Here is a 16,641-nt window from a genome sequence, read left to right as displayed (position 1 = left end):
AGCGTTCCTTGTGAGCAACAAACAAGACATAATCTTCTGTCTGCAAACTCAGTGTCAGGGCGCAACCGACTCTCTTGAGATGCAGAAAACGTACATGTCTGATGATTCAGTGTCCAGACAGCTTCTACTTTTGAATTATTAAAGAACTACATAATCTTAAGTAACAGTGTTGTTGCTGTCATGCTGTATTTTAGAGACTAGAACCTCTAATACTAGGGTTTCCTAACAACTGATGTGTATTTTTAGAAAGTTGAAGTAAGAAATGAAGCTGAAGAACAAAACGGCTTACAGCGTTCAGGTGAATGCTCTTTTTGCAGCATTGCGATCTTTGTGTAAAGGCCGCTTTACACGCTACGACATCGCTAAAGCGATGTCGTTCGGGTCACGGAATTTGTGATGCACATCCGGCCGCGTTAGCGATGTCGTTGCGTGTGACACCTATGAGCGATTTTGAATCGTCGCAAAAACGCTAATCGGTGACATGCCCCCCAATTATCGTTGCTGCTGCAGGTACGATGTTGTTTCTCGTTCCTGCGGCAGCACACATCGCTATGTGTGACACCGCAGGAACGAGGAACCTCATCTTACCTGCGGCCACCCACAATGAGGAAGGAAGGAGGCGGGCGGGATGTTCGTCCCGCTCATCTCCGCCCCTCCGCTTTGATTGTGTGCCCGCTTAGTGACGTTGCTGTGACGCTGAACAAACCGCCCCCTTAGAAAGGAGGCGGTTCGCCGGACACAGCGACGTTGCTAGGCAGGTAAGTAGTGTGACGGGTCCGCGCAATTTTGTGCGCCACGTGCAGCGATTTGCCCGTGACGCACAAACAATAGGGGCGGGTACACATGCTAGCGAGATCGCTGCGTATAAAGCGGCCTTTAGTTGACTCATTCTGAGACAAATGCACATGGTATTTGGTAAGAACATATAGACATACAGTATATAGGTGTAATGACAATGTCATAGTATCACTATCCCCTCCTGATTCTGGAACAAAGCTTAAATGGCTTTTCTATGTTTAGAAATGAAAAAATATGGAAAAACTGTATCACTTAATTATATACCGTATATATCAAATCCTCATGATTTTTATGATTTCTAGTGCTGCCGTTCAAAAGGAATATTCATTCATCACTACCAGCAGATAAAAATCAGTTTTGGTCCCATAGACACATAAGTGCATAATTTATTAAAAGACAAAGCTCAGATGTCGTCTATGTAACTGTTAGGGCGCAGTCAATCTAACTATGGCACAGACGATGATGGCAGTGCTTGGACTGGCCAGCGGTTCTTCAGACCCTAGTGTGTGACAGTATGTATTTCTATGCAGCTGCCATGCTCGGGTCACCGGCCAGACTAAGCATTGCGATCATCATCCATTCTTTTATGTCTGTCTGACTGTGCTCTTTGACTGGGGTCACGAGCATATAAAAAATCAGTCCCATTCTCATCCAGAAAACTGGACAAATTTCCTGCCAGGAGATGAGGTTTTGCTACAATTTTACTGCAGAAAAAAAATGCAGCAAAAAATGCCCTGTGTGAAAATAGCCTTACAGTTTCCTGAAAACTCTTACAGAATTGTAAAGTATTCATAAAAATCAGAGACCTTAGTGATGGTACACGTGGCAACCAATTTTTTTCTCGGAGGTAACTTGCAGAATTTTGCAATTTTTTTCTAATGCTGAACACAGCTGAGAAAAAAACATACAGATCTGCACTGCCTCATTGAGTAATATGGGTCATAGAGCAATTCCTTTTTTTTATATCTGATTACGCTTTCCTGATTTATACTCTGGTACGACCGAGCCCTTTGAACAACCTTTAGTTCTGATTTCCACAGTGAAAACCTAACACGCATCCTTGTACAAAGTACATGGCAGAAATCTGAGATTTGCAGCAGATCTGCATGAAGCTTATACCCATTTTCATTTAAAGAGGTCCGATCACCACTGGCCAGTATTTTGTTTTTTTTTCTCACTACACCCCTGAGTATCATTATTATTTATTTATTTATTTATTTTTTTATTATTATTTTTATTTTATTTTTTAAATCCACAATACGGTTCATATGGTTCCAGCTTTTTATTTAGCACTACTTTTTGTGATCTTTAACCCTCAACTGGTGAGGTGGGATTTTTGTCAAGCAGCTGGTGATGTGGGGCTTCCTATACCCCAGTGTTTAGAAATCTCTAATTTTTACAGAAAATGCAAAGATCACGTTTGTTTTAATCGTTTTCTTATTGGAAATTGATTACACAGGAGTAAACCAAATTTTTTACACCCACAAGTATCAGAAAATGTCATACATTGATGATTCATACCACCATTTTCCAATGAATGCCAGCTGAACAAAATTTCCCTGGGGTGTTGCAAACCCCACCTCACCAGTTGAGGGTTAATGGGGCATGGCTTACCACGTAATCCAGAGCAGTCTAATGAAATGCCCCCAGAAAATCCTATGAGCCAAACCCTCTTTGCAAAGACCTACAAAATTAGCACTTAGTGAACAGGTCCCTATCTCTGTAGCTGTTTGGTGGTTTTAAAAAAAAAAAAAAAAGAACAGGTAATTACTTGATGGAACAATCGGAATAATCTAAAAGTAAAACCTGGCAACATTTGATCTGTTGACAGGTGTTTTTTTTTTTCTTTAATGGCAGCACTATGTAAGCAAAGCAACTACAAGCGGAAATCTTAAAAATCACTGTGGAATTTATATAAGAAGTACAGTATATTATATTATATTATAATATTTGCTGCAACATTATTGTCTCTCAACCGTGAGGCAGAAATTACATTTGGGTGCTAGAGACCTGTGTACCTACTATTGTAGGGTGTACATACACTGTATAATATACTGTATATGTGTGTTTATTTGTATTGTGAGATACAGTAGCTTGGTCTTTTTTCATCATAGTGTGTCCGTTATTGATTGATCAAAAATCATATGGAGCTACACTCTGGCAGAAACGCATAGCCTTTTACTGTACATATTATAACAAAAGCAACATGAGTAATACCCAATTTAGAAATTTTGATAGCAAAATATGATTATTCAAGCTCCAAACCTGTTTTTTTTTCTAACCTACTATGTCGTTAATTTGATATTCAACATATTTTTAAGGCATAACTTTAGAAAAATCCAATAATTTAGTAAGAATAAAGAAAAATATTAGAAATGTTGTGTATTGTGTATCTAATATATTTTTTCTTTTTCATTCTCTCTTTTAGGTGTACCAACCCCAAGCCCTGAGATCCTGCGACATACACTCAATATGCTTGTCCGTGAAAGGAAAATTTATCCTACTCCAGATGGATACTTTATAGTGACACCACAGACTTATTTCATTACCCCATCCCTTATAAGAACTAACAGTAAATGGTACCACTTGGATGAGAGGATACCTGACCGGTCTCAGTGTACCTCTCCACAACCAGGAACTATTACGCCATCCCCTTCAGGATGTGTCAGGGACAGAACTCTCTCCAAAAACCACTGCGACTCTTGTCATTGCTGCAGAGAAGATATGCATAGCATCCATGCATCTACCTTACAAAGGAAATCTGCAAAAGACTGCAAAGACTCATATTGTCCCCCCTCATTGTGCCAGATTCCCCCTACAGAAAAAAGCAAAAGTACCATTAATTATTCATATAAAACAGAAACCCTCTCCAAACCTAAAGATGGGGAAAAGCCATCTAAAAAATTTGGTCTAAAATTGTTCAGGCTGAGTTTTAAAAAGGATAAAGCAAAACAGCTGGCTAATTTTTCAGCCCAATTTCCTCCTGAGGAATGGCCTCTCAGAGATGAGGACACACCAAATACTATACCCCGGGAAGTAGAGATGGAAATCATAAGACGAATAAACCCAGATTTAACAGTGGAAAACGTTGTGAGGCACACTGCACTAATGAAAAAACTTGAAGAAGAAAAATCTCAGAGAAGCAAAGCTGGTTCATCAGCTCATCATAGTGGAAGGAGCAGACGAAGCAGGACACACAGAAAAACTCATGGAAAATCTCGGTCACATAGCAAGAATAGGGCTTCCAAAGGTGACCCTTCTGAAGGATCCCACTTAGACTTACCTGGAGAGAGAGAATATGAATTTTATCATCCTCGGAATCGATCACCGAGGGAAGGCTGTTTCATTATGGAGCGCAAAGGTGGAGAGAATTTTGTTGTACTCAGTAATCCAAATATGATAGAATCTCATTTTCCCGTTACACCAGAATGGGATGTGTCTGGTGAACTGGCCAAAAGAAGGACTGAAATGCCTTTTCCTGAACCCTCAAGGGGGAGTTCCCATTCAAAGGTCCATCGAAGCCACAGCCATACACAAGATAGGAGGTCAAGGAATGAAAGGTCAAGTAAAGCCAAGGAAAGATCTAGGTCAATGGACAACTCAAAGGGACCTTTAAGTGGTGCTTCTTTAGGTACACCTGATGACCTAGGTGAAGGCTGTAGTCTTGATGAGAAAACACCAAGCCAGTCTTATATAGATGATGGTACTTTAAGGCCATCCCATAGTAGTTTGAGTCATGAAAGGACTCTATCTTACAAAGATCCATGTGCTCCTGAACTAGCTAGTGGTGGTGCTGATACCCCTAAATCATGTAGCCTGTTGGAACAAGGCAAGCTTCCAGAGAGTTTATCGTCGTACAATGAACTTAATTCTTGTTCCAAAAAAACAGCTGATGACTATTTTCAGTGTAATACATCTAGTGAAACAATTCTCACTGCTCCATCCCCTTTAGGAAAAAATAAGGAGGACATTGACATGCCAAGTCTCACCGAAAGCTTAAAAAGACTTTCTCCTGCTGAGAAGCCACCACAACATATAGCCAGAGAACAAGGGGAATACAAAGATGACTCACCAAAAGGTACTGTTAGTGGTCTATCAGTCGCTGCAACTAGACAAAGCCCTGAGCTGATTGCAAATGGGAGGTTAGTACCACATCATAATGCAGAATCAAGCAGCCTTGACAAAAGGAAAGAAATTTTCAGTAAGGATACTTTATTCAAACCTTTGCACAATAGCCTATCTGTGAACAGTTTTCATAAATCAGGTGTGAGTTTACTGAAATCACACCAAAAGACTTCTCCTGAAACACTGCCAGCAAGCATTGAGAACTTTGAGCAACCTATTACCACCTCAGTCACCCCAAATCTTGCCGTCTCACCCAGGCCCCAAGAGCCAGCAGGAAATCAAGAAGCCTCTTTTGATTACTACAATGTGTCTGAAGATGACGAGTCGGAGGAAGGGACACAGAAACCAACAGAGGGGGAAAAAAACCAAGATGATGTGGGAACAATGCAGTGGCTGCTACAACGGGAGAAGGAAAGGGATTTACAAAGGAAGTTTGAGAAAAACCTCACACTTCTGAATCCAAAGGAAACGGACAGCAGTGGCAGCCAGAGGGCCACGCACTCGGCTCGCTTGGACAGCATGGACAGTAGCAGCATTACAGTAGATAGTGGATTTAACTCCCCACGGTAAGAAGATATAGCATCTTAAGTGTATGACATGTTCTAGTTATCTGGAAAGTGTATGATGTGAGTGCATGGACTGGCAGCCATTGTAGACAGTAGCCAGTATATGCTCACACCGCATGTGTGACTTGTGACATGTATATTTCATTTCCAGTTTATGCCTCTGAATATTTCCTGTACATTTTTGGGGCTTTGTGGGCAAATGGCACCTCATGGGTAGAGCAGGAGTAGCCAGATGTTCATTAATCTCCACTGTAAGTTAGACCTCGTATTAATGGAATCTTTTATGACAGATCTAGGAAACCCAGAATTATTTTATTGAACTTTGTTCATGGTGACAAAATACATTTTTTATTTGATTTTCTATCTATTTCTTGCCATTTATTTGTTCAACACTGTTCTGTCTTCCAGTTCTAGGAATTTTTCAGTTATTAATTTATATTGCTTAATTCGAAATTATAAATGGCCCTTGTGCTAATACACATAAAATGAAAATACAAATCAATAAATGAATAGAAGATCTAAGAAAGGAATCTCTTGTGTACCTCACAGCAAGCTGAGGTTCAGACCAAACCTAACAAATATGGAGTCTAATCCAATAAACAGAGGGATATGTATACAAGGATGCAATATATGCTCAGTGCTACTGTAACTTTTATTTTGTATTTCTAGAACAATACAATCATCAATGTAAGGGAAGATAGATAATGCCTATATAGGTGAACACATGAACATATAAATGAATCTCAATTGCAATACATCCATTGAAAAAAACAACAATATAAGACTTATTATAACACACAATAGCGATCCAGACCTGCTTGATCAGTGGGGATAAGTTGTTGCACTCATCCTCCCAGACCATCTGATGAGAGGAAGATCCACAAATCAAAGCTGGAGCCCGGACTGAAGTTCAGAATTGGAGAAGGATCAGGGTGCGCTGAGACAGGGAGTCAACAGTGCGCCGCATAGTCACTTGTGTAGAGTACATAGTCCAAATGGAGTCCAGAGGTCTGACTTGCAGGCTGGAATATTGGAGGTAAAGAAAATCCAATGTGTAGGCGTGCAGAGTCACCACCAAGGATGCCCCGGCCTGTGGCTGTCCTGGCAGTAAGGCACTGCTCTGGAAGGAAATGGAAGCACATACCGGTAATTCATAGACTTAATTAGAAAGAAGATGGCGGCATGCTGCCTGTGGAAGCACTTCCTGAAATTTCTCCATGAGTTAGGCTGGAGTCACACGAGCATATAAAAAATCAGTCCGGGTTTCATCCAGAAAAGTAGGGTGTTTGTTTTTTTATCACTTGTCATCTATGTACTGTCCCTATGAAATATTTTTTTCTCAGCAGCTACTATTCATTTACAGGACTATTTACAGTGTCCCATTTTACAGGATGGAAGTGTATCCGTAAAAAATGAGTGCCACTAAGATGATCCATGTGGCATCCATTTTTTTCTCAGACTTGAATAGGCTAGTCTCATCCGAGTTACGTGTTCATCTGCAGCATGTTGCGTGTCTTTCCTCACACCAAATACAGGTGAGAAAAAAATCATGTCTCCACTGCCTCATTGAATAACATGGGTCCAAGTGCAAATCCTTTTTTATCAGATTGCATTCGTCCCATTTATAGTAGATCACAAAAGTGATACACCCGTCACATTTTTGTAAACCTTTTATTACATCTTTTCATGGGACATCACTGTAGATATGACACTTTGACTACGTTACATTGTATCAGTGTACAGCTTGTATAACAGTGTAAATTTGTTGTGCACTCTAAATAACTCAACACACAGCCAATAGTGTCTCAACAACATTATTTTGTTGGCAACAAAAGTGAGTACACCCCTAAGTGAAAATGGCCAAATTATGCCCAAACTGTCAATAATTTGTGTGGCCACTACTATTTTCAATCACTGTCTTCACTCTCTTGGGCATGAAGTTCACTAGAGCTTCACAGGAGCCACTGGACTCCTCTTCCATTCCTCCATGATGAAATCACGGAGTTGGTAGATGTTAGAGACCTTGCACTCCTCCACCTTCCATTTGATGATGCCCCACAAATGCTCAAAAGGGTTTAGGCCAGTCCAGCACCTTTACCCTCAGCTTCTCTAGCAAGGCAGTGGTCGTCTTGGAGATGTGTTTGGGGTTGTTATCAAGTAACTCCGGGGTGATGCGCACTGAGCCGAAATCTAGTGTCGGTTAGTGATGGCAGCGGAGAGGTGAGTGAGATCATTCTCTGATGCTGCGCATTCATTAGCATGTTAGTACACCCACAGGGTGTACTAACATGCTAATGAAGCCAACTAGTGAGGGGAACTAACACCCAGGGGACTAGTCCCCTCACTCATTAGCATACGATAAAAGATCTTTAGAAATACTTTTTCTAAAGATCTCTTTATCTATGTTAGTGTATACAGGGACTGTTAGGCAGGGATTAGCAATATGCACCCAGAACTGTTCGTGGTTCTGGGTGCAACCACGAGCAGTTCTGGGTGCATATTGCTAATCCCTGCCTAACCATCCCTGTAACTAGTGGCATACATAAAGAGATCTTTAGAAAAAGTATTTCTAAAGATCCCATATAATACGCTAATGAGGCCAGGACTAGTCGCAAGGGTGTTCGTTCCCTTGGCTAGTTGGCCCCCTTAGCATGTAAGTGTGACCCTGTAGGTGTGCTAACATGCTAATGAATGCGCAGCATCAGAGGATGGTCATGCTCACCTCTCTGCTGTCATCGTGTCTGATGCTGGACTTTGGCTCAGTGCGCATGATCCCGGACTTTCAGTCAGGCAGGACAGGATCAAGATCACAGGCAGGGTGGATACTGATACTGGTTCAGACAGTGCAGCTGGTATAGGCAGAACAGGTTCGGGTTCAGGTTCAGGCAGGATAGGTTTGGGTTCATACAGGATAGGTAAATACAAGATCAAAGACCTGACAACATAGTAGCAGATGCAAGACACACTAGAGACGGCAACGGAGGGTGCCTTAAATAGCAAGTGCCTCTCAGCCATATGCTAGGGACACTTCCGGAGTACGCGCACTGACCCTTTTAAAATTGTGAAGTGCCCCTTAAGCATATGGGAAGAAGACCTGCTCAATGTGTGTGAGAAGTGGGAGCCGCAGCAGGGACCAGAGCAGGAGCCTTGGCAGTGAGTACGTCAGTGTTCCTGCCAGGGAGGAGAGGTAGGGCAGTGCAGGGTCACTGGCATTACAATATCAATAGAGTAATCATTCGGTCATCGCTCCAAATTTTTACAGAGTCATCAGACCACCCTCACTTTTAGGTTTTAAAGGGTCATCAGGTGGCCCTTGCTCTTCATTTTTATAGGCTCATCAGGCTACCCTACTTCTTAATTTTTAGAGGCTAATTTTTTTCTTGTTTTAATGTTGCCGTATATACAAGTCATTATACATAAATTAATATTTCCTAACATTTTTTCCTGTAAAATCCATTTTACCTTGAGTTTTGTGTGTTCTATTGTCAATCCATAAAAGCGGACTCATGCAATAAACCCTACCTAAATGCCTCTAATCTAAAATTATCCCTCCTCCAACAGCTATCCTTACACTGAATGCAGGTAACAGCAGTTTTGCTAGAATAAAGAACAGTACATAGCCCTGATAAGGACTTTTGTTTTTAGGTTACAGCAGCAGTGTAAGGGTAGGTTCACACAGTGCATTTTTTTGCGCATTTTTCGGGTGCGGTTTTGCTCAGAAAACAGCATGTCAATTATTTTTGCGTTTTCCACCCATTGAGTTCAATGAGATGTTCAAAAACACAATGAAAAACGCAAATTGCAAATATAGCTGCATTTTAGTGCGTTTCTATGACTAAAAACGCAGCTATAAACGCAAGGGGTGGGTAGTAAAGTGACATGTACAAGAAGAGGATTCCTTCTGTTGGTAAACACAGAAACGTGAATCATCCCGGTACCGCCACCGCTGCTTCCATCTCCCAACCGGCGCAATGTCCGCTCCCGTGCGGCGCCATGTCTGGACGGGAGGTGGAAGCAGCTGCGAAATCAAAAGTGAACAGTAGAAAAAAAAAGTCAAACTCACCTGTCTGCAGTCTCCCGGTGCCATGCGTGCTCCCAGCTCCTCTCCCGGTACCGCCACCCCCGCTCCGGCTGTGTGCCGGCTCCCAGGCACGTCCGATAGCTGCAGAACCTGGTAGTGGATCACCTAATGCGGTCACCTGAAGCGGCACATGACGCATCAGCTGATCGTAAGTCTCATGGGGACGCCGGCTTTTTACCGCCCGGTCGGCTTAAACTATCAGCTGATGCCGTCAGGAGACTTCATCAGCTGACTACCGGCAGCTCCTGCAGCGATCGGACGGGAGTCAGCACGGACGTGTGTAGTTTTTTGGGTGTTTTTTTCTGCACTGATGCATCAGCTGATTGTATAAACGGCTTTTATACAATCAGCTGATGTGTGATGTGATTCAGGCCCTTGAACCTGACACATCATCTGATCGCTTTGCCTTCCAGCAAACCGATCAGGTGATATTGGATCCGGATTGGATGACGCGGCACCCTTGACCCAGGATTACTGCGGAGAGGTGGGTTCTTAATTTCAATAAAGATGGAGTCACTAATTGTGTTGTGTTTTATTTCTAATAAAAATATTTTTCTGTGTGTGTGTTTTTTTATCTTTACTAGAAATTCATGGTGGCCATGTCTAATATTGGCGTGACACCATGAATTTCGGACTTAGGGCCAGCTGATAATATACAGAGTTCCCTAACCCCATTATTACCCAGCGAGCCACCTGGCATCAGGGCAGCTGGAAGAGTTGGATACAGCACCAGAAGATAGCGCTTCTATGAAAGCGCCATTTTCTGGGGTGGCTGCGGACTGCAATTCGCAGCGGGGGTGCCCAGAAAGCTTTGGCATCTTGCGCTGAGGATTCTAATCCCCAGCTGCCTAGTTGTACCTGGCTGGACTCAAAAATTGGGCGAAGCCCACGTCATTTTTTTTTTTTAATTATTTCATGAAATTCATGAAATAATTAAAATAAAAAAAGGGCTTCCCTATATTTTTGGTTTCCAGCCGGGTACAAATAGGCAGCTGGGGGTTGGGGGCAGCCCGTACCTGCCTGCTATACCCGGCTAGGATACAAAAATATGGTGAAGCCCACGTCATTTTTTGGAGGGAGGGGGCAAAAAACTCCTGGATGGAGGATGCTGAGCCTTGTAGTTCTGTAGCTGCTGTCTGCTCTCCTGCATACACAAGTGGAGAATGAAGACCATATTGAAGAAGAAAATGACATCAGACCGTTTTTTTTTTGTTTTTTTTCAACAATCTTTAATGGCATTGTTCACTGATGAAAAAAAAGTATAAAAACGCAGTGAGCAAAAACGCAGCAAAAAACGCACCAAAATGCGGTAAATAGATATGCGTTTTTTGCGCAAAAAACGCACAAAAACGCAGCGTCAAAAAATGCACTGTGTGAACTTACCTAAGTATAGAAGGACTGTAAAGCAATAAACCCTACCTATATGCCTGCTCTAATCTAAGCTTTCCCTTCTAGATCAACTCTCCCTAAACCCTGCCTAAATGTATATAATCCAAAACTATCCCTCTTCCACCAGCTATCCATACACTCAATGCCAGTAACAGCGGTTTTACTAGAATAAAAGACAGTCATTAACCCTGAAACTTTTGGTGTTAGGTTGCAATAGCAGTACAACATGGATATGGCATTACCGTGTATGTATACTGATACATTAAACAGTGTGGGACCTCCCAAACATAGGATTCATCACCCATCGGACTGCTGCTAATTAGCTAGGAAAAGAATGTTACTGAAGAACACTGTTAATGTGGAACTATTACTGCGCTGAAGATACGACACACATCCAAGAGAGATATAATGCAAGGTGGTTTAATTTTATGTCTTTTGAAGTACACCCCACTTCTTCCTCAGGAAATCCACCAATGTGACATTGGTGGATTTCCTGAGGAAGAAGTGGGTTACACTTCAAAATGCGTAAAATTAAATGACCTTGCATTATACTTCTCCTGGATGTATGTCGTATCTTCAGCAGCGCACTAATAGTTTCACATTCAGGGCTCTTCTCCACTTGCGATTTCTATGTGCGAGTGTGATCCGATAGAAAATCGGATCACACTCGCACCAGTGTTAATCAATGGGGCCGTGTCCTCGTGCTAAATGTTTTACGGCATGTCTAGTGCTCTCGGTGAAATCGCAGCATGCTGCGATTTCACCGAGTCTCGGCTCTCGCACCCCCATGCAATCTTATGGGAGCGAGAAAAAAAATCAGAATCCGTGTGGCATGCGCATGTCATACAGATGGCATACGCATGTCACACGGATCCTTGACACTTGCATACCGCGTCAGACTGGCTACCGGAGGAATCTCCAGTAATACCAGGCCTGGCCACGGTTACATGTACTGAACCGGAGCTGTCACCTGAGCTCCAGAGTGCAGCCTGAACAGCGAGTGCCGAGTGATTGATTCCCCGGCGATTGCTGTTCAGTTCAGCACAGCTGCAGACAGATAGGGCTGATTTCTGGAGCTCAGGTGACAGATCCGCGGTTCAGTGCAGATAACCGCGGCCAGGCCTGGTATTACTGGAGATTCCTCCGGTAGCCAGTCTGACGCGGTATGCATAAACACTCACATAGCACTCGCATGATGCTGGCATGTCATACAGATGCTATGTGAGGAAAAAAAACACACACCATACGCAGACCACACGCAGGACATACACAGGACACTCGACTCACATTTGTAGCCGAGTGTCGCTGTGAATTTGTAAACGTAAGTGGAGAAGAGCCCTAACAGTGTTCCTCAGTGGCTTTTTCAGCACATGGACTCTGCAGCAGCTGGTTACAAGCTTAATATCTGATTGTGTGATTCACAACCCAATAAGGTGAGCACATTCCCTTATTACTTTGTGTCATGATCCAGGTCTAGTTTGGCCACTGTAGTTTGATTATTTCACCCAGCTCCGGCTGGTCATGTTAGAGGTTCACTCCTCCCTGCCTCACCGGTTTCTGGAACACTAAACCCTAGCACTGCACCTCTGGTTCAGTGCCAATGATAGTTTATGCTCTGCAGCGTGTGTTACTGCTCTGGTGAGTTACCTGATCTGTCCTGCCTCCCAGCTACCTTGTTCTGACCCGTACTCTCCTCGTTCATCCGTCTGTCCCAGTCCCTAACTACCTGCTCCTGTTTACTGTGTACCATTCCCTGTCTGTCTTATCCCGGTCAAGACCTGTTTGTCCTTCTCCCTTGTTTGCACTTTCACTTCCTGGCATCTGACCTGTAGCCTCGTTCATGACTTCGGCTCTGTCTCTCCACTCTGTTGCATACGTGACTTCCTGACTTCCGACCCCCGGCTATCAACTGACCATGATTTGATTATCCCTGTGCTATTGACGATACCTCCTGCCGCTCACCTCTTTTACTGACTACTATACTGCCCTCTGGTGGTTTTCCTGCTAACTGCACTCTGAAGCTACACTATTTGTAGCTTTAGCGTCTCCCTTAGTACAGTGTGACACTGTTTCTGTGTTACTGGGTAAGACCCTATTGCGTTTTTTTCTCCTCCAGATTTTTATACAGTAAAAGAATGTTAAATGACTTGCAATATACTCGTAGCCAGTCGGCGCTCATTAAGATGCATTGGCGGGTCATAACTATTCTGTGCATGTGCTGAACTTTTCATCCATGACTATCTATGACATCACCTAGTTGAGTAGACCATGGGTCACTATTATATACATATATGGTAGTATTGGGTCTGTACTAAAGATTTTGTAATCTATTGAAATACAAATTCATCAGGTTGGTTGAATTTTTCTTCTACAAAATTTGATTTGCAAAGAATCAATGTGTTGTGAATCACAATACTGCACAAGATCTGATTGCCCTGAAAAGCTGTACTGTAAGTAACACTCTGTGAACTCCTAAGACTGCATTCAACCCATTTCAAGCTCGATGAGCACAGACTTAAGGCCCCGTCATACACAGAGATAAATCTTTGGCAGATCTGTGGTTGCAGTGAAATCATGGACATATTGTTCCATTTGTACACAGCCACAAACCTGGCACTAATTGTCCACAATTTCACTGCAACCACAGATCTACCACAGATCTACCACAGATCTACCACAGATCTACCACAGATCTACCACAGATCTACCACAGATCTACCACAGATCTACCACAGATCTACCTCTGTGTGTGACAGGGCCTTTAGTAATGTTAACCCCTTCAAGACTGGATGATTGTGCGCTTTCCATTTTTCTCTTTTTTTGCCATTCTTCTTCCGAGAGACGTAACTTTTTTATTTTTCAGTCAATATGGTCATGTGAGGGCTCATTTTTTGTGGGACAAGTTTTACTTTTAAATAAAACCATGAGTTTTACCATATAGTGTACTAGAAAACGGCAAAAAATTCCAAGTGCGGAAAAATTGCAAAAAAAGTACTATTGCACTATTGTTTTTGAGAGATTTTATTCTCTGTCCTCACTATATGTTAAATCTGATCTGACATTTTTAACGGTACCATTTTTGTGCAGATACTACATTTTGATCGCCTGTTATTGCATTTTGCGGCGAAACCCCCCCCCCGTAATTTTGGCGTTTGGATTTTTTTTTGCCACTACGCCGTATACTGATCAGATTAATTGCTTTTATATTTTGATAGATCGGGCATTTCTAAACGCGGCGATACCAAATGTGTGTATATTTTTAATTTTTATAGCCCTTTAATTTAAAAAAAAAAATAACCCTTCAATTTGAACTTTTAGGTTTTTTTATTTTTTTTTTTAATTTTTCAAAAACAATTTTATTTTAGATAGTCCCCCTAGGGGACAATAAGGATCAGCTGTCTGATCGCTGGTTCTTTTCTCACGATCAGAGCAGCACCGCTCAGATCGGGAGAAAACCTCATCCCTTGTAATTAGCAGTGCTCGACTGTTTCTTACAGGACCTTAGTAATGTGAGCTACAGGAGTCATCATATGACCCTGTGTTAACATGACAACCATCGGATCCACGTGATCACATCATGTGACTTCCGGTGTCGGGCTGTAAGTAAAGTTTTAGCGCGATTGTGATTATAATGGCGCTGTCACATATTGACAGCACCATTTAAGGCCGGTTTCACACATCCGGCTTTTCGCCGGTTTGCCGAATCCGGCGCTCTCCCATACAGTGACTACAGTACAGTGACAGCGCAACAAGCGCCGGTCACTTGCTGTCATGTGACCGGCGCATGTGACCCGGAAGTTACAGCGCTGTCACTGTACTGTATTGTCTGTACGGGAGAGCGCCGGATCCGGCAAAACGGCAAAAAGCTGGATGTGTGAAACCGGCCTAAGGGTTTAAAAGGCATGGGTGGAACGCAATTCCACTCGTGCCTGGCAGGCACACATGTCAGCTGTACAAATCAGCTGACTTGTGTGCTGATCACCACAGGCTGCTTTCAGCAGCCCGCGAGCATTAACACTATGACCGCTAGCACGTAATATTACCGCCCGCAGTCGTTAAGGGGTTAAGGTTACCTCACCATAGAAAGGATTGATAACCAGTAGTAAGAACAACACAGTGGCTCATTGGTTAGCATTATTGTTTGCAGCACAGGGGTCCTGGGTTCAAACCCATCAAGGACACCTGCAAGGAATTTGTATATTCTTCCTATGCTTGCATGAATTCCCTCCCACACTCCAAAGACGTTGTGATAGGAAATTTAGATTGCCTGCCTTAATGGGAACATTAATGAAAATGTCTGTAAAGTGCAGCTGAATATGATGGCATTATATAATCAAAATACATTCCAACCAATCGCAAACTAACAAGCTTTTTATGTTTATTTTTGGTCAATTTTAATTAGAAAAAAAACCATAATTCTTAGTCTTTGATCAATTCAAGACTGTTCTTTGTAGAACAGTGACTAAAACTGACACTATTGCTATCATAAGTACCATGATTTTGCTGTGATAGAGACAAGTAATGTGCCTGATATTACATATCACTGTTAGAGTTGATCGAATCTGCCAAAATCCAGGACCGGCGGATCACTGCCGGATTGAAAAAAAAATCCGGATCCGCTCCGGATTCCGGTGCCCATATAAGTCTATGGAGACCAAAATCCGGAGATTAAAAATGTTTGTGGATAGCGGGGATGAGGGGGTAGGACCGCGCGCAGTGTGCTCACCCGAGGCTGTGTCATGGCAGCAAACTCCTTCCGGGTCACGCTTTTCCCTTCCGGAGCCGACAATTCAATATTCATTGTTTTACCCGCCCACCAGCGCATGTAATTGGTTAGACGCGTCCCCACCCTGACTGGTAGTGTGTCAGCTGACTGCAACCAATCGCAGGTGGCAGGATGGCTGATGGGCAGGGAAAGCAGTGCAAGTGTCTGCGGGTCAGTATGGTGGACGTGCATGTGTTTCAGAAACACTTGCATATTCCTGTCAGAAGTGTGCGCGGCTGAGCCGGTGATGCGGCTTTTTTTTATTATTAGTTAAATAAATTTAAAAAAAACCCGACATGCTGTCCCCCATAATTTTCATCCCCAGCCAAGATAAAGCCAGCTGGGGGCTGGTATTCTCAGTCCGCAGCCGCCCGGTATTTCCGCATCTATTAGATATGACAATCCTGGTGCTTTACCGGCTTTCTCAATTTGCCCTGGACCGGTGGTAATAAGGGGTTAATAGCAGCGCACAGCTGCTGCTAAACCCTAGGTTAGTGATGGCACAGGCGTCTATGAGATATGTCCATCATTAACCTGTACATGAAAGTAAATAAACACAAACACAGAGAAAAATATTAAATATTAAAAATATATATATATATTAAATATTATATATATATTAAATATATTATTTATTTGGAAGAAAGTACAAAACACACCCTCCTTCACCTCTTTATTAACCCCCAAGACCCTGCAAGTCTGGCGTAATCCACACGAGGTCCCACGCCGCTTCAGCTCTGCTACATAACACAGCCAGTGGCCATAGAGCACGACCGCTAGCTGTACAGACAATGACTGAGCCGCGATGACTGCACTTCAGGCAGATACTGTCACAGGCTGGTGGCGTGTTAGCCTGCAACCAATCACAGATGAGAGGACGGCCGGTGAGTGCGAAAAACACGGAAAGTTGTGTGTAT

The 16,641-nt window shown here is 42.8% G+C and overlaps 1 protein-coding gene across 2 annotated transcripts in view; it reads left to right on the top strand.

Moving 5' to 3' along the window:
• The window catches only part of STOX2 (storkhead box 2), a 185,975-nt gene that overhangs the window by 151,912 nt on the left and 17,422 nt on the right, over positions 1-16,641 (top strand). For both annotated transcript variants that reach the window (XM_075347154.1, XM_075347155.1), the window contains one exon: positions 3,227-5,489. In XM_075347154.1, the coding sequence (XP_075203269.1) occupies positions 3,227-5,489 (2,263 nt within the window). The remainder of the gene's footprint in view (positions 1-3,226; positions 5,490-16,641) is intronic.

The sequence above is a fragment of the Anomaloglossus baeobatrachus genome, chromosome 1 (genome assembly GCF_048569485.1).
Source record: "Anomaloglossus baeobatrachus isolate aAnoBae1 chromosome 1, aAnoBae1.hap1, whole genome shotgun sequence".
Taxonomy (NCBI): domain Eukaryota; kingdom Metazoa; phylum Chordata; class Amphibia; order Anura; family Aromobatidae; genus Anomaloglossus; species Anomaloglossus baeobatrachus.
This window is presented reverse-complemented; position numbering and strand designations above follow the sequence as displayed.